We start from the raw sequence: 24,783 nt of genomic DNA on the forward strand, positions 1-24,783 counted from the left end.
TAGAGGTTTGATATGCGTTTCCAAGGACACTGGGATAGATGTAGATCTGACACAAAAGAAACAAGAAACCTGATTCAAACCAGATAATAGCTGTAAATATATTCCATTCACAGAATGTTCAATGGTTGTAACTGCTCTCCACGGTGTGATTTATTCACCTATAAATTATTCAACTCTACTTTCTGATAAGAGCACTTCAAGTTAAACCAAGGGCAAGTTTTTCTATAGCTAAGCATAAGAAAGTGTCGGATTCCTTACATATAAGCTTCTCTTGTTCATATACTCCACTGTAGATTCTTGCTTCATGCTTGACTTTGTTGGAGAAGCTTATAATGTATGTTTATGAGATACATTTCCATGTCTATTATGGCAAAATTCAGCCGAGTCATATTGGTTACTCTATAAAACATCATACTAGCAACTTATTCAAATCAACAAATCTTTTATCACTAACTCATATGTTTTCCTGATTTCAAATTTCTAATTATTTCAAATTTCTGACTTAAAGTCTTTAGACTTGAAATGATGATTTGAATAGATGTACTGCTGAGAATCTATTAACCTCATCACAATATGTTTCTAAAGAAACATGATCAGCATATTAGCTGACTTCCCAGCATGCACTGTATGAGGATTATTTTTCTATGGAAGCTTGTATGTGTATTAAAACACATGTTAAAGGGAAGCTTCAGTATTTTCAACCCATCTTTTTGTGTCTAAGTGACTAATAAGAAAACAATTTCTGTAATTGGTCCAGTATTGAGCAAGAGTGCTGCAGCTGGCAGCCCCGAAACAGGCTGTAATGTAATCATTTGGGGCAATAACGTCCTGTCAATGTACGTCTACTAAAAGTGTTTGTTTTTGCCACTAACAGGCTCAGATTGTTATTATAAGTGTCTGACAGCATTATGGAAAGGACCACACAGAGAAATAAAACTGTTTTTCTTTACCTTTTGCTTGATCTGGTCTGTTTGTTATTGTGTCTAACCAAGTCTCACTCAAGGAGAATTTTGGTTCTGAAAGCTCACGGGAGTTGAGCTGTTATCAAAATCAGCTAAATATTCAGCCATAACAGAGTTGGAGAGAGGAATGCTGGGAGGAGTTTGTTGTGCTGGGAGTACAGAAAGCGTAGCTTAGTGTTATCTAAAAGATTTTCAAAGTCATGGCTTAATCCATGTGGATAATCCACAAAATTATGTAATCTTTTTTGTATAAAGATTATTTCTAAATATAATGTAGTGTGAAAACTATTGATAACGTCTTGGAGTAATTGAGAAAATGTATTTTTTTGTTATTTGAATGAGCCACACCTTTAACTATTGCATTCATTGAAGAAAACGTGTATCCTTCTGCATCCTTTGTGAAGATGTGCTCCTTACTGATGAACAATAGTACAATTCAGCACTCACCTTCCAGTGGGATATCAATGGCTGTAGTCGTATGAAAGGCACAAATAAAGGTAGTCAAGCCCAGCACGACGACCGCTCCCGGGCTCCTCTGCGACCTCATGATTTCCACTGTAGATCTCGGATGTCTTAAAGAAACAAGTGCTCTCCTCTGTGTCCTCAGTTCATGTCTCTGGCGCACCGAAGTGATGTACCTGTGAGAGCGGCACACAAACAGAGAAGGCCCCATGAATCCACCCACGTGCTGGCAGACGGAAAGCAAAACCCCAAACACAACAAATCCCCCGTGACTGGGAGCTCGGCTGCTCTCTGCTCAGCCAGGCATAACAGGCACATTTTCCTTTGCATCAACAGGGACTCTGTTCAGTCCTAGTTCAAATTTTGCTGTGACAAAGAAATATTGACATTAAAGCCTCCTATCATCCCCCCCTTCCTTTGGGACTCAAATTGTTTTGTAGTTTGATGTCTGTGGAAGTGTGTAGCAGGGAGTCTATTTTTCATGCGACAATGGAAATAAATAAATAAACAAATGAAGGGGCCTGTGGATTTATAAATGCATGGCAGATGTTCAACATTACTGAGGGGGGGAATGGCATTCATTCCAAAATAGAGCCAAGATTGAAATCAACATCAAAATTACCATCAAAGTTAAGATATTCTGCGGATTTAATCATAGTGCTGTTTTGATCTGCGCCTGCATGTTTCTGATAATAATAACTCAAAAGAGATTAACAATGCAGCTACACATTTATCTATTATTGCAGCAAATACTGCTGCCTGAGGGGTGCGAGGCATAAATAAGCTTACGTAGTTAACAGTCAGACGGAGTAAGCTGTCTGCACTCACACACTGACAAGCTGCAGAGAACAGAGCGCTGGATCATTTTCCAGCTAACAGACCAGAGTCTGGACAATAATGAGCACATGATTGGTCCAGAGTGCAGAACTAGAGGAGGGAGGGGGACGGGAAAAGAGCGATGTATGGGAATTTTAGTGTCTGTATCAGTGCTCTGTAAACCCTCCGGGGTGTCCGTTCATTAGTCTTCCTCGTGTTGGCCGTGACCCAGCTCAGTAGGTCATGATGGAGTAATTAGCTCGACGGCTAACACGCACCATCATAACAATAAGAGAAATAATCAGTATTAGGAGAAATGTGAAACCATAAGGTTGTTGTTCTATAGGGCATTTTGCTGGTGTTCATCTAATATAGAAATTTTTTTAACAGGCATCACAATGGTAAAGTCCAGTAATTGCAATTACTGTATGAGTGGTGAAAGGGTGTCCAATTAATGTCAAAGAAGGCGTCTATGTTATTAAGACTTTATTTAAGCAGCAGGAACCAGGACAGGAGATATAGACTAACTAGTGCATGCTCAACCAGCTGTGCAATGTCTAGAGAGGTGCTCACAATGGTGCTTGAATCTAACTCTGGCTCTTTTCTAATCTTCTTGCTGCCTTAACAAACCTACTAGGAAACACTGAGGTCAAACTCCTGCTCAAGAGATGTAATTGAATAATTGACCAGAGAACAAAAGAGTCGATTTCATTCATTCGGTGCAGCCTGTTTTCAGATGAACGTGCACTCTGAACTTTTCCACCATGCTTCATGTTAATGAAATTAGCTCTGTCTGGGGTCCTTATGACTCAATACTGGCCTTTTTGAACCAACTTGTGACCCCTGCCCCACCAGCCTACAGCATTACCAACAAGGTTCAAGACTCTGAGTGTTGTACCTGATATACATCCACCCCACTCAATCATTATTCAGGCCTGTTGACTTTATCTCTAACTGGAAATTGGTGTCTCACTGTTATAAGTCATCCAGAAAAATGCCTAAGGCTTCCTTTTGTTTCAGTCTTTCCCAGACATTTTGATTTATGTTGCTTAACACTGATTAAAATCAAAAGGTAAGGGCTTTGTGCTAATTGGCTTGTGCTTTGTTGGTGAGATTGGCCTGGTTAAGAGGGGAGCCAGAGGGGGGGGTTACAATCCCCACAAGACAATGTGTTCTCATTGTGTTATTGTGCTGGCCAAAACCCTTTACCAGCCTAACACCACTTTAGATGGATTACACTTTGTTCAAACTGTGCTTGATCATTTGCCTTCTGATTTAATTTGTTCTCCCCCTGTTAAACATTTATTGCGAACCAACTCAGCCATCTGGTTGAGGGAGGTGAGCTGAGGACTTAACTGCTGTGAGCGATGATGTCTACATTGTAGTCATAGGGTATGGTGCCTATTGGACCTATATATATGCACACGAGAGGGGCCCCCTCAAGCTCGCCTGATTTAAGGACGGCAGGCTGTTCCTAATCCCCGCCCCTTTCAGCAGCGATCACACCAGCCTGAGATTGATGAAGCTGGCAGGAGGTTAAAAGCTGCTCGCTATGGGAAGGCCAATATGAACCTTAACCTTGCTCAGCCAAGGCTCAGAGGGGACAGAAGCTCTGCGGTGGAGGGGGGCACAGAGAGGGGGAATGAAGCAATGTGGGCCAAGTGAAATCTGCCTCCCTACTTTAAAGCTCTGTCTGAGTGACAGATGTAGCGCACTCGCTGACAAACTTTCTCCTTGTCAACAAGAGGGAATCATTTCAAATGTAGACCAATGTGATGCAAAAGCATTGTGACCTAATTATTCCCATCATCATTAATGTCTTTGTCACAATAAAAAACTAGTCAGCTAGTTTTCAATTTCAAAACTTTCCCAAATCCTGTTATGAGCTCACATGTTGCTTCACCTTGTGGCTTATGGTGATAGGCAAAAATCTTTCATCACAATCACTTTATTCATCATGATAGAAATTAAGTCACTTGAGCCGTTAAAAAAGCTAAATCATGTGTAGTAACGTTTTAGTTTTCTCATTCCAGGGGATGGGTCTAATTGCTGGTGTCTGAGACGGTAAATGCATGGGCAAACTGGGCAAAGTATTGCCAGAACGCAGACTTCTTGTTCCCTTGTTTAACCACAATAGATCTTCACATTTAAGGCTGTGGTGACCGCTAAGTTTTTGTTTTCCAGGACAAAGTTTCCTCAGAGGGAGCACTTGTCTCTCCCGTGTTTGACTTTTCATACCAAAATTTTAACGTTGTGTGTTTAGGTAACTCAACCAACCTTGATGTGCCAATTTTGGGAAGTAGCCTGTCCTTTCCTCTTTGAGTGGTTTGAAACAGCTTCATTTCTGTGACTGGTTGTTAGTATGTTGTCAAGAATGTAACCTATTGACAGTAAGTCGAAGTTTCTATTCTCTTCTCTCTTCACTCTTCTCTGATGACTGTGCAGTTTCTGTTTTTCTCCTTAAGGAAAAAAAAATCTGGCAAACTTCCATAGTATTATTAGCAAGCTCTGCCTGTTTCTCGATTCTCATATTTCAACCATCTGGTGTGGCGTGACACCTTGACTTTAACCCACAGAAAAATTTACACATTTATTATCACACACATCAAACACTGTTGAGGCCATGTAAGTAGTATCTCAGGAAAAAAAAAAATTCCACAGCAACGAGTTGTTTCCTAGAAAATTCTACACACTTGTGGATGTGTTGTTTAGTAACGGGGTGGGGTCCAAGAGCAACCATTCAAAGTTGACTACAGTAGGCTCTTGAGCTGGCACCATCTGCTGCTTTCTCACACAAAGACAACAGGCGGAGAAGTGTGGGCCTACTGTAGTTTAATGTGCAAGCCTGTAATAGGATTAAGCAGATCCTCGTCTTGTCAGGCTGGATTAAAATATTCTCTTCGCTAAAGACCTGCGACGGGAAGACAGCAGCTCCACACTCCCCTCTCACAGTCCTGATAATGCCTCCACACTGATTCCCATTTGATCATTCAAGAACAATTAAAACAACGACCAAGCTGATTAACTCCAAGCTACAATTGACTCGCACTGCTTCTGATGTGTGTAATGAGTGCGCTGTTTTTTTTTGGTCGTCGTTTTGTTCTTTTTGTCCAATAAATTGCTCATTTAGTTTGTCTGACACTCTATCTTGCACTCGGTGAAAAACAAAGCTTGTGTATGTGGTTTTTCCACTTTTTTTTCCATATAGAAATGAATTTTCTTCTGTGTTTGGAGATTTTGTTTTTCCTTCTCACTCTTCAAAATGTAAAATAGTATTGTTTTGTGACCTTTAACAATGAGAAGCATTGTCAGTATTCTACTACAAGCGTGGCCATACAATTCATCTATTATTAAAATATCAGTGGCAGGGGAAAAACATAGAAACAAGACGCTAAATGAGATTAGGAAGTGGGAGCAATATTAGATAATATGCTTGTATAATTGAGATTTTGCTCAATTTTACTGCACTTCAGAAAGCATGACAGTTCAATTATCATACCATTAATATTTCAGGGGCGTGTAGCTTTAGCAGGCTGAGGGGACTGGAGGCTGGGCAGAGGAATGACGGGGGGGGGGGGGGGGGGGAAGAGATGAGGCTGGGGGTGGAGGAATGAGGAGAGGAGCTCATATGTGGAGGAATGAGGCTCAGTTGGAGACAGATATAGAGCGAGTGCGCTGATGAACTGTGGGGTCTGTGACCTCTGTGTTCTATATGAACTAATGAGGAACAACCTCTCTGACCCTACATGAACTCTCCTCACCAGGGAGAGAGCAGGATGCGGTGTGTACATCCCATCGTGCCCCCGTACAGCCTTATGTAACTAGTAGTTCCATACTGATCATGTCAGCAGTTGGCATTAGACATCCTGGAACAAGTGTGTGTATGATATACTATGAAAATGCAACAGAAGAGGTTTTCAACCACTAAACCAGACTAGACTTTTTATTTTGTTGGTAATGTTCATTTTGCTAAAAGCCTGTCATTTTTCTTTCATGGCCAAAAGAGCATGAAGGCTTTCCCTAGCCTCTAATTTGTTGCTCTTTTGTGTGTCTGAAAGCTGTTTGTCTCAGTAAAATATGAACTTCTGCTGAGCATCTTCAAGCAAAACAGGAATAAACATTATCTTCAGTAGTATCTTCATATAAATTAACTATTATGTTTTCCCCAAATTATGACTTTTAATTCTAGTCTGTTGCATAATTTATGAGCTGAATGAAAACATGTCACTTGACTAATAAATCATGCAGAATGCATGTTCTATGTATGTTAAACCCACAGAACAGATGCTGCCAGAGTCCTCACTTTGAACCTGTTAATGTGTTTGAGGCAAAAGAAAAAGTTTAACAAAGTGCACTGCACCTGTCTGCATCACAGCTTACAGCTTTTTTTTTTTTTTTTTTCATTTTTCCTCTGATCTGCTCTCTTTGAAGTCCCACAGGAGTGGCCTCTTGCCCAGGACAATAATCACATTAGTGTGTGATCCTCGCTGAGTAGCCGGCAGAGAGATGAATTCAGAAGTTGGACTGCAGGGACTGGAATATTATTTTGTGTGAGCTAACACAGCATGCTCCTCTCCACATTCATTCACTTCGTCTGACTGATGCTGGCAATTTCCCCGGACGAAACAGTGCCACAGCGAGACATGATCGATGGCTCTTATATACCAAATCCTTACCTCCATCAGACCCCGAAGCAATTTATTTCTGCCAACAACCAGGAATTTCTGATGTCCCTACAGCACGCGCAGAGCAGCAGCAAAGCCACATTTTTTATAGAAATTCCTCTGCTGCTTCATCCTTCTTTTTTTTATCCCTTCAGGTGTCTAATATACACACAGTAAAATCATAATTTCAGCCTGTGAAATGAGAGGTTCTGTGCTGACTGTAATTCAGCATTTGAATTTCCTGTTCCGTGCTTGAGCTGAGCATCTGGACAGTGTTACTCTGGGTAAGCTGTTTGACACAGCTGTCGGATATGTGGCCCAGTTCCTGTGCCCCTCCATCACTTAACAGGGTCGAGCCGAGGTTGTGTTGAGACAAATCAAATGGAATGAGATCAAGACCAGACACTGAAGATTTCACATTTTTAAATATAACGAGGAAGAGTCTCAGTATTTATGAGTTGGATGCTAATCGTCTATAAACAAAACATTGCGAAACCCACCAAAACTATTCAGCCTCAAAGTGTTGTGTTGCTTCAAAACAGGATAAAACTTTCAACAGCCAAAAACAATTTCAATGGTTTTCAAAGCGAGATTTTCATCAGCTGGCAATGTCTTCAAACTCTGCTGATCAAAGTCGTTCCCACATGCAACCTGGTTATAAATTTCAACATTTTAAAACAAATCCCACTCCATCTTTGATATTTATTTGGGAACTCAGCAACGACTAAGGCAGAAGTAAGATAGGACAGAGTGTCATACTTGCCTTTCTATGTTTTCCTCTCTCAAATCTAACAGCTCTTTTTGTCAGATGTTACATTAGGATCTGCCTAGAACCAATGAAAACAAACCAATGAAAGCCAACAACTGAATCAAATGAGTTTGATCACACTTACTGCCAAGCTCCAGTAGCTCACACTGTGGGTCCGACACATAATCATCAACTTATTTAACAGGATATCAAGAGAATTAACATATTCCTGTAGTTGAATTGTTTCCTTTTTACATGGGAAATATCAATTGGAATATATTTTGAACACATAATGACTCAGGTGTATTTACAATATCACGATCTGAAACAAGCTACCTCATACTATAAATATTCAATCCACAATCAATGGCTCAGTAAAAGAATCTAATTGGAGGCCTACAGGTCAGTTTGACAGCCATCACATAATAGTTCAGTGTCGGTTTGACATAAATTTGTCTTGGCAGAAGGCAAGAGACGGAATGAACTGAAGTGAAATTGGATACACTACATCTACTACTGTAGATGAAATACTAAACTACAAGGCCTGAAAATACAACTAATGACTCAATCTGATTGTGTCAATTATAATTAAATAACTCTGATTCATTCTGTACAACAAAAGATGATATTTGATCCCTGAACTTGACCAACCTGTGTAGTCAGCCAGTGTATTTATGTATTTAATTATGTCTAGTCTCATGAATGTCCTGTTTATTTAGTTAATACACAGTATTATCTGATGTATCATTACTTACATTATATGAATGAACTTTTAATATGCCGTGCATACTCCTTACATTAAATCTTATTCAACTGGCACAATTCCAAATTTAAGACTCAAAATACAACAGTTTGTACTTTTAACTTTTCATATAAAGCATCTTTTACTTCTAGGGTTCAAGTGTCACCCTCATCTGGAATGTATGAGACATCACAGTAAATAAAACAAGAGCGCCTCATGATGTTCACAAACTGTTGATTTTTCTGTGACTATTGTTTAGAATTTCAAAGTGCTGACGAATACTTTGTTTAGTCATAGAGTAGGGTTAGGCAATATCTACCGACCTAGAATATGATGACATCCCCAGTGAAACATCGCTATGGATGATGATAGTGTTGTTTGGGGGGTGGGGAGGTTGGGGGGGGGTTGTCTTGAAGCCTACTCCTATAAAGGTCTATATTCTTTTTATGTATGTATGTATGTTGGATATTAATTACTATTTCTATTTTTTGCTCATTTGAGCCCCATCCTCACCTACTCATCCAGTCTTTCACTACTTTTCCTCCCTATAGCCTATGCTTAGGTTACCCTTATCAAGCAGATCATCTGATTATAAAAAAATATTAAATACTAGTCATAGGGATGTAACTGGAGCAATTTGGTTGCTAAAAAAGGTACCATGTCACCCATCTGGTTTTTTTGTCTTTTAATTCCAGTGTCCAGTGTTTTTGCTTTTAGAGGAAGAAAGTTGTGCATCTCCTTGCATGTGGAAAGACCAAAACATGCTTAACCCAAATGTGCTGCAGCAGCTTTACGGACATCCCCAGATACTTGAGGATATTTATAATATTTAATTCAGCTCTGGTCCCCATGAGAGGAGTAACTATTCCCTTCCAGGTAATAACCTCCAGAACAACAACAAAAAAAAAGAAAACATAAGATAGGAAAAATCTGATTTGTACAAAAATGGAGAATGCCGAGCCCGTTCTGTGTTGTGTCATACAGGCTGGAGACGGAGGAACAGAAGCACTGTAGTCACATATGTTGCCTAAGCCTCTAGCTTGGCAAAGACGCTCATTAAGCCACTGACAATCATTCCCACAAAGCCCGATCTAAAGGCTATTCACCGGGTGTGTACAAAGGAGAGTGGAGGAATGCAAGTTCCATCTCGCCCCCCCTCAGTGTCATGAAAGATGTTTGCTGCACCTGAAGGCTTGGTGAAAACTGTTTATTTGCAATAATCAACTGAAGAGACACAAGAACATCAGAGTAGGTGTGAGCAAAGATCTCATGCTGTGTGAAAATCTGTTGAGTTTTGCTCCTGCTGCAATCTTCTTCCAGTCAATCTTCTTAATTGTTAATACTGCTAAAGATTGTCGCCCAGCATTAGTCCAGCATTGTTAGATCTTTTGAAGCACGCTCCTAACTGTCTTATCTTTCTAAAGCAAAAGGATTTGGTTTGGTTGGCATCTGGATGTGAGTGTACCTGATTGTCACACACTGCTGAACAGAGAGGCTGACCCCATGACTACACAGATGGACTGAGTGGAAGGCTGGGTGACACGTCAGGGGAAAAAGCTCGGTGCACAGAGACTGCTGAGACTGTCGATAAGAGCCTTCCATCAGCCCAACAAAAAACCGCAGTCTCTCTCCCACGACACACACACAGGAGGGGGAAGGGAGGAAGCACCCTCAGTCTGGATGATGTATGGTGTGGACCCTAGTCTGAGACTTAGGTTTTAACAGGGAGAAAGGCAGAAAATGAAAAGGAGGAGGAGGGTCATGCTTGAATTATGCTGATGTGGGTCGTAACCGCGGTGGAAAACCAACCAAAGGCATGGCTGCTTCAACGGAACCTGCAGCTACAAATAACAAGGTTATTATCACTTGGGCTTCACAAATGCTGACAGTTAGAAAACGGTGGAGGGAAGATTGTGTGCAGATATGTTTGGTAATTTAGCAGCTTGTTATGGGATCGGTGCACATTAAAAAAAAACTAATTAATTTCAACCTTTTTGATTTGTGGCTCTGTCATCTTGAATATCTTCATTTAGCTTTCTTGGTTCGTTATTTGAGTAAATGAGCGGTCTGAAGTGAATGCACTGACTCCGTTTTATCTGGCTTGAGGTTTAGAATAAGTAAATTGGGTTTAAACAGCATACGGAGAACATGATGAAGGAAATGCTGGTACTGGAGGGCTAAGATTCTGAGCTGTCGGGAGACACTGGTCTTTTCAATAATGAGCAAGTCAGCCAAAGTCAGTAACTGAGAACACTCACACGCCTCTGCAGTGCCAGCGCCAGGCCCTCAGAGCCCATAAGCACTCTTTGAGTTACAACAGGATGGAGCTGCCATTATGGGCACACAAACAGAGGGAAGCCTTATGAACTTTACACAAATGCTTAGTGCTCCGGGGCTGGACAGCTCTGGAAGCTGGGAGAGATGGGTAGGTACTGAGGCGGGCTGCCAGTTCCGAAAAGCTTAGTGTTCATGCACTCGGGCCAGACAAACCTGACATTGTCCTGGGCACTGCCCCGGGGAAAGCCTCTTCCCCTTTCTCTCTGCTACTCAGGCTCATTCACACTTCCAGCCCAAGTTGATTCACTGATTTGGACATGACTTACAGAGGCGAGAAGATAAACATTTATTCACACTTTGAACCAATTGTTAAAATGCCATAAAGGAAGTCAAGGAAAGAAAGTGCAACTCAATAAACTCTCATAAATTCATTTGGCTTATTTATGCTGTCATCATGCTTCGCTGGCACCTGATGTGTCATTTGTCACAGTCTCATATGGTCTTGAGTATCCAGTCTGACTTCACTTGGGTGGGACTTATTCAGAAATTCAACTGAAAATGAGATAATCCACTGTGCCCTAAAGCTACAACAATTAGTCGATTAATCAATTAGTTGCCAACTATTAAATTAATTGCCAGCTATTTTGATAATCCATTAATCATTTGGAGTAAATTCTCTAGTTCCAAATGTGAATACCTACTGGTTTCTTTAGTCCTCTATGACAGTAAACTAAATATCTTTGGGTTGTGGATAAAACAAGACATTTGAAGATGTCACCATGGGCTTTGAGGAACAGTGATTGACATTTTTCACCACTTTCTGACATTTTATAGACCAAACAACTCATCGATTCATCAAGAAAATAATGGTCAGATTAATTGATAATGAAAATAATCATTAGTAGCAGCCCTGCTGCTCTCCCATATAAAATGTTTACAACATCTTTAATTTATGACATATCTCTTATCTCTCTCAAGCAGCAATCACTAAATGTTATCTGAGCGCTACAAGACGGAGGTCTGCAACCGTATCTTGTCAGTGGAATTAAAATAACGCTCTCTTGACCTGCTGCCCCGCTTGGGCAAGCCAGAGCAAATGAGAGGAAAGCAAAGAACAACTACAAGCCTATTCAAAGCCGCGTTGCTCCCCCACTGTTTGCTTTGAGAGCAGGGAAAGAAAAATGCAGGTGGTTACATCCGCAGTTCACGGCCCCACTAAAACCCCAAAATGTCACCATGTGTTTCCAAAGCATGCACTCACGTGATACCTAAAAGTCTCCTTCAACCTGTCAGGATAAGATAAATGTTATAGCATTAAAGTGAATTGTAAAAAATGAGTTTAAGTAAAGCCATCAATATCCCTGAAGGACAACCAGATTGCTGAGGTAGCACGAAGACCTGATTTATACTTTTCCCACTATTTGGCATATATGCTGGCCACTCACAGTGTGAGGCATTTAATTGAACTTTGGGCACACGGCCCATTTCACCAAAAAATCGTCTGTTGCTCAGTCTGTCAAAAACGGTCAATAAGCCTCTAACCTGGCACTTGCAGATAGAAGCAGGGCAACCTGCCTTTGGCTGATACCATGTGCTTCATTCTCTGAGCTCTGAATCAATATGAAAACCAATGCATTTCCGTGTGTGGTTTTCTTATAAGTTGCCATGGTAACAAGTGCCCCTAACTTCATACAGATCAATAAAAGTATGTATTGTTGAAAAGTTTTCCTGGGTTGATGCATTGTGTTGCTGTTTACTGCGGCATGCTACATGACCGTGTTTATATATTTCAGTCACTTCGCAGTTTAGGAATTTCATTAAAAACAAGTTACAATTCTATGTGAACTCAGCAAGAGCCCATGCATTATTGCCAGAAATGTGACTGGTACTGTTTACTGCAAATGAAAAACAGACAAAATTCCAGCATTGAAATTGCCCACATTTGTGTGCAATCCCCTATTATCCGTGGCACTTTAATAGTCTCTTCAATTATTTCCAGATCCATGTTGACAGCTGATTTATTCGGCACGGCACACTACAAAGAATCTGATCAAACAACAGATAACAGATAAATCAAAAAAACATTCGAAATCTGCACACATTCTGTGGTTTATCTGAACTATACAAAATGTTTAATATTATAACAGTGCCTGTGAGCAAGTGTTAAGTGGTCCCAAGACTTTCAAGTCCAGTAAAACAGCATACTGAGGAGAGTGTGAAGGCAGAGCCCTGACTGCAGGCCTGTGAGAACAGGGATTGCAAAGGAGAGAGACTGTACCAGACTGTTATCCAGCTCTCTCAGCCAGACTGCTGGCCATCAGAGCATCACAGATGGTGCGCTCAGCGATCATGGCAGTGATCAGGGGATCTCTACTCCTGATTAGCACACCTACTGAACACAATGTGCACAACAACGTCTGTTCCCTCTCTGGCTGCACAACACCTACAGTAGCTGGGTTGCATCGTAAGCAAACAAGACCTTTACAAGATGTTAAACTGCATATTGGTTCGATTGATTTAATTATAACTATGATATGCTTGCAAAATACATTGTGCGTGTCAGTACAATAATGTAAATGTAATCTGACATGATCCAAGTTCAAAATATTGTAAGATGTCAATAGTCCTCAAGATACAATTGAACTTAATATAACTTGAACATTACATTAAAAATAAATGAATAAATACAAATATAAATAATACAAATAAAAAAATAGAAGGGAGCAATTCAATTAACTGCATTCAAGGGGAAATTGTAGACCTGACCCTTGACAAAAGCAGAATGGCTCCTGTACTTCATCTTCTCTCTTGTAGACAAGTTCAGATGAAGTGTCCACTTAGAACTCAATTTAATCATGTTTCCCCCAAGAATCAATAAGCTATTTCCCTCAGGTCACTTTTAGCAATGGGAAGGGCCTCAACTCCACAGCTATTTAGAGTGTGTACACAGCTGACGGAGAATACAGCGGCAAACATAAGCTTGAAAATGAATTCATTAAGATAAATGCGGTGTCTCTTAGTAAAACGTGTAGGCATGGTAACCGGCCTTGGCTCTGCTTTGAGATACACCCTAGACACACAGCCTAGGTTGGAGGGATCAGCATGCACACACTGGCACAGACACTGTGTGCGCAAACATACACACACACACACACACGCATGCAGAAACCTGCTCACACAAGTGCACACTCTAGCCTGAATCAAATCCCCTTCTCCAGAGAGGGTGGTTCAGTTGTAATTTAATGGAAAGGTCCTGCAGGCAGGGAGCTAAATGAGAAGATGATCATCTCCATCAGTAGCAGCCCACCTGTCAGAGTAAAGGGTTTGAAAGGTTTCAACACTCGAGGCGCTAGCAACTTGTTCTGCTTGGTGCTATTATGCCCACAAGGAGGATTAATTATTTCCAGAAAACAAGCTTTTTTTTCTGCCTATAGTCCTATGACAAGGGAAAGCAGAGCAGATAATTTAGTTGCACGCCCACTCATAATAAGCAGTAAGGATCTAATAGCCTTTTAAGGAGTGTCCTGCTGGCCACCTCTTCACACACACATCTTGGGGTCAGCCCTTTAGGACCATTGAGGCAGAGCAGCCCGTCGCGCTACACAGTTAATCCTGCGGTGGAAAATGTCGGTGGGATCCGTCTCACATGGGCGCACAGCAAGAGATGAGGGGGCAGACCAATATTTGAGACGAATTAAAGATATATGAGTGTGTGTGGAGGGTTGGGAGTGTTGGGGGTGTTGGGGGTGTTGAGGGTGCGGCCTTGCCTGTGTGTGTGTGTGTGTGTTTTTACACAGACTTGCTCAATAGGCTGGCTGGCCAACTTTTCGAGCTTCATCCTCATGGCTATTCACTGAGCACATAAAAAGAACACTGGCAGGTCTGCTTTGGACGTGGTGTGTGGGCTGACGATATTGTTTAGATGTTACTTTGCCTTAGCAACACTAAGAAATCCTTACTTCTCTAATATTTACCTAAAAATGTGTCCATTTAGGAGAACTTACCCTGCAACGGTACCACATACTTCTTACTTGTCTTCACTTTTCACAAAGGCAGCATGCACTAGTGGGAAACCCGCAGTCCTATTCTTCTCAGAGCCTCTCTTGATAGCCAATTAGCCTGTGTCAGGTGTAGTAGCCCACAGGCACAATTCTATAAAGTACACCATGCAAATATCCCTTCTGGCTTTACTTGATGGATTGCATCAGTGTTTTTTTCAAATTTTTAAGCTACATATGTTCCAAAAAAATCAAGCACAGCACAGGATACTTGGGACTCAGGGTAGCAGCGGCTTATAAAACTTAAAATCAATATAAATTATTCATGTGTCTGGAGGGGCCAGTTGAGGAAGTGCAAGAACCTGACATTTGCCTACAACCTCATGCATGATACAGACAGCTTAATAAATTACAGAGTACTTGAGAAATTTATGGATGAGCATAAAGCAGCACCTGGTGGCTTAGGGCAAGACAGGTACAGTTTCCTCATTAGGTGTAATATTGAATGGCTAGTCATAAAAATGGTTGGTTTCCATAATTGTGTTACTGTTTATGTGCATCAGTGGTAAAGTAAAAAGATATGACTGTGGAAAAAAAATCATAACCACTGTACTGAAATATCTACGAACATCAAACCACAATGACGGATGTGGAGTGTCTCACCAAATCAAGAGCTTAAAACTCTCAATGTTTCCAAGAGCTGATGCCACTTGAAAGGATGTTCGAACAAATGACGCAAATGCCCGCTTCCAACTGAAACATGGCACACCCAGAAAGTCATCTTTTCAAAACTTGAAAAGACGCATGGGGCGTTAAAAAATCCAGTGAAAGGGGCTTTTGGAGTTGGTGCCTTTGTCAGGCTAACATCAAAAGCTCTGCCTGAAGACAGAATATTGCTTTGTGTTTCTTGTGTGTGGGTGGAGGTCTGCTGTTTGTTGTACTAAAAGTCACACACAGGAGACCTATCTGCTGTATTTTTCCCACACATTGTGTTTATGACTTAGCTTGACAACTTTTTCAAATCAAGGTTTTTCAACCAGTATTACAGTATAAAATGTTTTAAACAGATTTTTCTCCATATTTGAGGTCTGAATGAAAAGTTGATCTGTTTTCCACTGCAAGAAGACACTGTTCATCACAATTTACAGAAATCAAGGTCCTTTTGTGGCAAGGACACAACAGAATATGCCTCATGTAATAGAAAATATAAAGAACAATGGCGGGAAAATGCAAGCAGAAAGAAAACTGTGCAATGGTTTTCACAAATTTTCACTCACTCACAGTAATTGGAAAAAATTAAGCTATGCAACCTTCGCAAAGCCAAGCAAAAAAAGCTTTTAGTTTTCATTGATACATGCTACATTAAGGGTTAAGCGGTGGGAGGTAAGAGCAGTAAAAAGCTCTACATTTCAAATGAGCAAAGAGGGAGTTAATTCAGGTCTCAAGAGGTATCAAGTGGTCAGAGCAAAAGAGACTGGCGTCCTCAGGTTCTGAGTATATGTTGAAGTACTGATGCAGTAACAGCATTTAGCTGCTATGCTGCGGTCAAGCATCTGTGCTGAGTGGGATAAAATCTAATTTGCTTAAACATAAAATCGAACCTACAACAAGACAGGTTGCGGAGAGAAAATGGAGACAAAAATCATTAGTGCTGGCATGCTATCTGTGATGATGCAAATTTTTTGTGTCCATGTGGTTTAGTGAAATTTGAAAGGGTTAAAATTTGAAAATAAACTTGCTTTTTTCCTTTTTTTGAGGACGTAGTCTAAAATTTCTGGTTTTAATTAATTTTGAGAGAATATTTGAGGGATGGTGTCCATGTGGTGTAACAGTAAAAACTTTCCAAGGTGTTTCAGAATGTCCCCCTCAAGATTGTAAAAACGCATGAAATTTAAGTTTAGAGATAATCTTAATAAAATCTATTTTCATGTGATATTTTAAAATGAAGCAATTATTTTTATGACTACACTCCCAGACACTCTTAGTGGATAAAAAATATTTCTCATCCTTTTGTGGTGACACCCCTTGACATATTCAGGTGCATTCAGTCTTACCTTTTGTAAAAAATGGTGCAATGCCATTTCAAATGAAATGAAACCAACATAAATACAAAATGTATATTTTAACAAACCCAATGCATGCTTTTAAAACAAGTTTGTAAAAGATTTTTGAATTGCATACTCTTATTTGTCACTGATCCAACTCATTTTAACAGAAAGGTGTACTGTAATCATGCATGATACTTCAAATGCTGGCGCAATATAGATTTGTTTTGTGGTTGGGACCACATCCCAGTAACAGGTTGGCCAGCGGCGAGCAGGGCACACAGCTGACCTCCCTGTAGCTCCATGTGGTGGCTGTATAATCAGGTTAACTGATGACTGAACCAGCGGCATTGTGAACTCGACAACAAGCCACCCAAAGGCAAACAAAAAAAGAGTAAGGTCTTTTTCACTGAAAGGTACCAGCCACCTCAATCTAATGATTCCTTTTGATATACATGTCAATAGATTAAAAGTGTCAATGATGTAATGGTGAGGATGCAGTGTACACACAACACTGAGTAAGAAAAGAAATGGGGAACAATGACAACAAAAGGTGGCTCATCAAAAAGGATGTACCATTGACTGGGCAATGGTACAGTGAATCAGATTTTTGTGATGAAACAATAGCAGTCCACTTGTTCATGGCAGGATGCCCAAATATTTGACTGATCTGTTCTAGACTACTGCTTTGAACAGAAGCCTTTTGACAGTGTGGGAAAGATACATGTATGCTGTATACATTTACATTTAGTTCTTACAGCTCATAATTTTTGTTATGTTGAATATATTATTATTATTATAACCAAACTGAATTCAAAAGTTGAAAAAAACTAAAAAATAAACACTGATAAATTATTGTGCCGCTGTAAACGAGTTTGTCTTAATACACTTCTACAAAACAGAAGTGTGTTTCCTCAAGGACACAAAAATTTTGCCTAGTAGGCGTAATTGAAGTCTTTGAATTGCTTAAATGATCCAACAGTAATATTGCTTGAGGAAAGACAAGGGAAATGTACTCCCACACAGTAATTCACTACTGTTGAAAAGTGGCACTGATGGCAGCTTGTCACTCTGTTGTCCAAGCATTGCACAGTCAATTTACTCTAATGTTCATTGTGCACTTTCTATCCAATCATCAATAGCACTATTGGGAGTGTAGTCTTGAGAGATTGTATCTCATCCTCTGAATAGTTCAATAATGTCGGTCCAAACTGTGCAAACAGCTGTATGCTGTACGCTTTAGATCATGAAATGACATATTGAAAATGGAATTAAGAGTTGAGAGAAAAGTTTGATGTACTCTGTTGTCTAATCATTTGAACTGGTCAATACAACATTGAACCCATTCCACAGGTTGGCCAGAATGTCACGCAAGAAATACCTTTTGAGCAGTTGACATATTATCAATCCAAAAAGACCTGGAGGTTCAGCAGACTGCCTTCCAACACACATCCAGATAAGAAGTAATTACTTTCCCTCACAATCACTAAACCCTGCTTGCCCTTCATTTATTTGCTTGCAGAAAGTTCCTCCAATACAGAACCTTGTGTTAACATCATTTACATATAGGAGCACATAGTTACTGGAATTCAATATAACCCACTGAAATGGTCAACAATGTTCCAATGGTAGCACCTGTGCTATTGGTCATTTTTTATTGCCTCTTTTTTCCCTTCAACCAGTCAACAAATTCCATGACTACACTGATGTGGGGGTTGTTACAGTAACAAAACCACACAATGCCAGTAACTTTGTTTAGATATTTTAAATGTCACGGCCCAAGCTCCATTCTTAACAGAGGTTTCAGTCACTGAAGACATTGTGAAGAAAAGAAACCTTAATGTTCGACATGACATAACATGATTGCATGCACCTTCCAGAAAGAGAATAGGGGACTCAGATGCCCTGTTCCCCAGGAAACCAGCAGTCTTGTTGTCATATTTCTCGTGGTCTGGCTTTTTCATGCAGTCCCAAGCCACAGCCACCATTAGGATGGACTATGCCATGTCGTGACATGGGAACCCTTATAAGCGTGTTAAGAGCCGGAGGCATTAGCATTTTGGACGCTACTGAATAGAGGCATTTGTTCCTCTTCCTGTGCCTCCCTGAAAGACTCTATTAAAGAGAGGTTTAGGAATTGCTCTGTTTTGGACATATTGAAGTTAGGGTAGCATGGAGAGAACATTTGACATCGGAATTTCCAAGAAAATTTGTTCTTCTTATTCAGTAGTTTTGCACAATACTTTTCTTTTAAAATTATTTGTATATGGACATATAAAAATGTCACTAATAAAAGGAATATATATATATAGTAAATATAATCACCCTTTTTGTTTGCTGCCAGTGCCTGTAAAAGTTTGAAAGGCAACTTTTATTCTACATAACTACTGTTTGCTGAATATTGTTTGCCCTACTAGGTTACTGCATGACTGAAGGGGGTTTGGCTCAAATAGAGCAAGTCAATAAAAGCAGACTGTGCTTCATTTATGACCTTTTCTAGCTGTGACAGAGGACAAAATCGACCACATATCCAAAAGAAAATACATCTGCTTTCATTAGGACCATAATAGTGACTATTAACACTTCAAATGACACTTTTTTCCCACATACCTCCAGATGTAACATGTCATGAAGACAGAAGTGCTTAATTGATTCCACCATTTTGCTTTTTAGAAAACTGGTAACAGACCAAGCAGAATTCCTCTCTGCTGCTTGATTAACAAAGGCTTTGATTGATCTCTGAGTCTATCTCATCATGTGGTCACAGCAGGATCTGCGGTCAGTCTGACGCATTCTCTTCACCGTCTGAATTCCTAGCTTTCATCTCAAAACTATTAACAGTTTATGTCTGACATTTGAAATGACTACATCATCCATAATGCATATTCCTCAGCTGTGCCTAATGATGAACAATGGTGGGTACGCTGCATCTTACCAACATGCGTACACCTTTCAGAAGGCCTTGATTCTGTATCACCAGTTGTCCGCAGTGCCCAAGCGCTCATCTGCTAATCCAGAATGAGGTTATTGAAAAACAGAATTGACCAAAATACAAGTGAACTAGATACAGTATACCTCTCTAGCAGGCAATTGTAAACACATGAGTAGTGGTAGTAGTTTTTGAGTTGTTTTGTGTTGTTGGAATGAAATTTGTGATATTGGTTCTATTTTATAGTAAGCAGATTAATGCTGATACTTGTGCTCCATGGATTTCTTCCTGTAGAGCAACCTTCTACCTTTATTTCAATACACTGATACCAAATTCGAGCATGTCTAAATCCCATCTAATCTGTAGCTTGGCAACTATTTTGAGGCTGCATTTGTAAATAGCAAGGCAGCAGGAAAAAGACTATCAAAGGATAAGTTTGTCAAAGGACATTTAGAGAGAAACTGTGAAGTAGGCTAAAGGGTTACTTCATACCATTTAATTACATTGGACTAGTGAATGTAGCCTTCTGCCAGCTAGGGCTGGGTATTGTTCAAAAATTTTTGATACAAGTGCGGAAACCTTGACTTCGATACCAATCTTTAATTTTGTTTTCAGCTCCTTGGCATTTTAACACACTAAGCACTAAGCACACACTTAAGCAGTTTCATAACATAAAAAAAATATAAACCTATTTACAACAATCACTTTCACACTTTCACATCAAGCTAATCTTAGCACAACAAACAATTCAACCCATAATGTCAGCTGGAAGTCTGGATGTGGCACCCAGCATGTGCTGTGACTGTAATGACATTCAAACTCACCAACTAGGAAAACTCACTAGTTTTAATGTTGGTTAGTGTTAAAGAGAAAGAGTGTTGAGTGTCTCTGTACAGCTAGTTAACATTAGCATAAATAGTTTTATTACTTTGCTTTATGACAGTTGTTTTATGTAGTATATTGTCTGTTAATGCTAGCTGGGTTAACAGCTCAAAACATAGCAAGTGGAGGCAGCAATAGCATCTACAATAGCTTCATCAGAAACAGGAGGTTGGACCAAAACACAAACCCTGCAGGTAAGACAAGACGAAGCTGTATTAAAGTATGGAAGATGATGATATTGCCTATCGTTTGACATCAAAACAGCGGTGGTTCGGCGGCTGGCAGCAGCTGCTAACGTAGCAAAGCAGTCTCTATGTGACCACAATACTGAACATAACAACATACAAGTTCACAGCTAACGTTAGCCAAGCCTGGCGCTGTTGTCATATCCGCAAGCCGCCAAACCACTGCTGTCCAGGTCCAACCTCTTGTTACTGATGAGGCCGCTGTAAATGCTGTTGCTGCCTCCACCATTACTGTTTGTGTTGAGAAGCTATAGCCGGATTTTCTGGACAGCTCTGCTCATGTTAGGCATCCAAATTTGGTACCAAATGACAAGGCATTATTCGATACTCAATAGTATCAAAGCGATTTGGTCAATGTGAAAAAGTATCGAAATCCAGTACCCAGCTTCACTTCCAGCACACCCAGTTATGTGTTTTTTTATTTTGCCATTTGCAACACAATGCAGTACATTTGGATAATACTGATGAGATTACCCCTACTGGTCAGGAATCAACAGTAATATGATTAAACCCATAAAATTAGAGCCGGGCTGATATATCGGAGGGTTGATGATATTAGTGGATATTGGCTTAACAAAGACAGATTGGTATCACAGTTCATGTGAGCTGGCAGAGCAGCATATTACAGATGAGAAGGTTATTCTTCAACTGTAAAATACTCTGTTTTAGCGCAGTATTTGTCACTACACTTTGATCATCAAAACTAAAGAAATATCAGCTGATATATTGTCCTTACAATATTTTTGTCCAGAAAATCGTTATCAGGATTAGCCCAAGAAGTTCAATTTTGGTCAGGATCCAACCAAAAAGCAGCACTGAGGATCCCAGCCTCTGCTTCATATGAGTAATTGATTTTATGGAATATGAGTATTGATCAGCATCAGGTAGGACAGTGCACAGCCATCGGGCTAATCATTATCAGTGGCACCCTATTTTACAGAATCATATTGGGTTCATTAGTCCAAACATAAATCATGATTTATTTGGGATGAAATCCTGATAAATCCAGCTAAACCACATAGAAAACCAAGCACTTTCTTTCTACAACCAATCTGGTTATCCCTATAAGTGACTAATGCAAAAAAAATTAAAATAAAAGCAAGAGGCCATAATAAAACACAGTCTGTGTGCCCTGGCATCAATGAAGCAACCTTTTCAGTGGCCAGGACAACAGGGAACCACGCTAATATAATTCTACCTATGACATAACATGACAATTTACCACAAGCTCTCAGGGGCACACAGAGTTAAATTACTGTGAAAGCTTATTGATTAGTAAAGTGTATATTTGGAAGAGGGGATGATTGTGTCTAAAACTAGGGAAAAGGCCAAGCACAATGAATATAGGCTTGTCAGTGAAGAGTTCATTTGGATGGCTGAAAATCTATTGCCACAACAAAAACAACAGAAGGGGGTTAGACTACATCTGCCTTTGCATGTAATTGGGAAAAGACAGCCATGTAAAGCTTTTCACCATGACTGAAGAAATGAACAAACATGATGAATGTGCCTTGTCATGACCCTGTATTGATTTTCAAATATTGCATTTAACACTTTCTTGAAAAATAGAGGCAATAAATCTTCATTCTACTAAAATATGCATGCAGATATTTACTACCACACCTTTTGATGCTGGAACATTTTCCGTTTGAAGATGCTTATATGGCAGTTCGAAATCTTAAAACACAATTAGGAGTCCAGGGAAAGCACATCTACAGCACATCAATTTTACCAGCCCCATCCCCCCGTTTAACACTGCCACCACTGTTTGTCTCTTCTCCCCGCTCCCCCCCTTCTCAATATTGAAACGAGTAAACAACGCCATCTTTTCCAGCATTTAAATGAAGATAAACGAGGACAAAACTCCCCAATTAGCCTCCTTTGATGATTCAAGAGTGGTTGAAAGAGGACATCGCCACTAATGCACTCATGGTGGCTCCTGGCTACAAAGGTTCCTACATCCTGCATCCGGCTTTAAAGCGAGATAGGAACTGTGAATTCATCTTTCTTCAGTTAATTCATGTGTTCACACCCTCAAGTCTCAGATGAGCCCTCTGAATGTGCCGAGGCAGCAGAACGGGGACAGCCATTAGTGTCCACAGCAGTGCAGCTTTAATGATGATGGCTGTGGACTTGCTGTGCTCTGCATTCTGGGAACCAGAGCTCCCAGCTCTGGTCAGATAGGGAAAGTGTTCCTCAACATGCTCTTCTGTAGATAGTAACCTTGCTGTATTTACTGGGTCAAGACAGGAACCAAATGGCTCAGAACAACATCTCTTTGATGCACTGAAGCACATACAGCTTTGATCAAACTTGTTTGTTCTGTGTCTCTTCCATGTAAATGCTTTACACTGCTGTTTACACCATTAGCTTTATATCTCTGTATATAAAAACAGGCATTCAACGCAACACTTAGCAGAGAAAGCATCTATACATTTAACAAATCAAAGCAGCAGACTCCAGTGGCCAACCCCACCCTTCAACCTGGGTGCTGTGTACTGACAGTGACAGAAAAGCAAGTTTAATGGCCCCACGTCCTGCTGTAACACAGCAGCAGGAAACTGGAGACATGCAGACTTATAAATCAGCCTTTGTGTGGGGGGAAAAAAGCATTTTGAAACCATTTTCACCACTTATTGAGCAAAACAAATCCCTCTCTGGTTGCTGCTGGAGCCAGTGTGGGGTCTTTTCAGCCTTAGCATCATAATGGAATTCCCCCACCTAGAGCTATGCTTATGGTTGGCTTGATCAGTATTGGCCCCCATTTCACAATTCACAGAAAAGAGACAGATAGTCGTGACTCCACTGGCAATACATGCCCTCCCAGCAACAGTATGCTCCTCCAGCTACATACAATATGAATTACCACGCAGACAGTCCCTATACAGTAGATGAATATCCATTACTCACACCAGTTTTTTTTTTTTCCATCTCTCCAGGGTAGCACACATGCAGTCACAAAATGATGTAGGAGGGTACAGACCTAGTAGATTGTTTTATCTTTTTTCAACTAATTATTTCAATCACAGCTGCTCTGCCATCTGTGTTAGAACACAATGGTACAAAATAAAGATTTCATTTGCAACCACTATCAATGTTTAACATTAACAGACCACCACTGTGAAATAAATTATTAACTAACCTCATAAAAAGCCTCCAGTTAAGATTAGATGTTGAAGATGTTTGATCTGTGCACGTTTAGCAAAATGCCAAGTGCAAACATCATCCTTGTAATTTACATCTTCCGGATGCAGCAGGTCAAAATATCACAGCTGTGGTTGCTGGAAAAATCCTTCTTTTTTTCACTGTGATGCTAACATGCCTCCTTCAGCTTACAAACTGAGCATCAGTCTCTCTTTGTGAAGTTAAGATACACTCCCACACACACTCACTCTATTTGAATAGTTCTTTACACTCTGGTCGTGTAGCGAATGAGAGGAAGGATGTTGTTTACTTCATGATTGAGATAGCTAAAACCGATCCCAAAGAGAAGCAGCTTTGGTCTAAACAGCATTGAAAAATGAGGGTTGTGTGAAAGGGAATAAAAGTGTGGCCACTGTTGCAAGACCTACATTTAAGTTCTTTGAGAGCCAGCAAACTATGTTCGTGTTCACTGGAGGGAATGTGGTCTGCTCCATTATGAGCATGGGAACGGCACAATACACAGGGTTAATAGCAGTCCTTTTGGCACACTTTCGACCCCAGCTAAAATCCCATCACACTGCAGGTGGTAAAGAAAAAGAGAGGCTCAAGTATTAAAGAGGCCTCCGTGTGTCAGTAATGACATTCGACACGCAACAACAGAGGAAGAGCTGCCTGTAACCTTCAAACTCTCGGCACCTCTACCACTGGTGAACCACAGGAAGAAGCAGAGCCATCTGTAACTTTGGCTTGGCTGCAAATGGGGAACCAGGGACCTGTTCACTGCTCAGGGATATGATCCAAATGTTTCAACAGCAGGTGAGTTATACCACACAGCACAGCCATGGGGGCCTATATAGCACCAGCTTAAC

General features: G+C 40.4%; 1 protein-coding gene across 6 annotated transcripts in view; it reads right to left on the bottom strand.

Moving 5' to 3' along the window:
• chl1b (cell adhesion molecule L1-like b) overlaps nt 1-24,783 on the bottom strand; it is a 61,739-nt gene that overhangs the window by 27,103 nt on the left and 9,853 nt on the right. For all 6 annotated transcript variants that reach the window (XM_042407615.1, XM_042407613.1, XM_042407612.1 and 3 more), the window contains exon 2: nt 1,410-1,600. In XM_042407615.1, the coding sequence (XP_042263549.1) occupies nt 1,410-1,509 (100 nt within the window). In that variant the 5' untranslated portion in view covers nt 1,510-1,600. The remainder of the gene's footprint in view (nt 1-1,409; nt 1,601-24,783) is intronic.

The sequence above is a fragment of the Thunnus maccoyii genome, chromosome 3, assembly GCF_910596095.1.
Source record: "Thunnus maccoyii chromosome 3, fThuMac1.1, whole genome shotgun sequence".
Classification (NCBI taxonomy): domain Eukaryota; kingdom Metazoa; phylum Chordata; class Actinopteri; order Scombriformes; family Scombridae; genus Thunnus; species Thunnus maccoyii.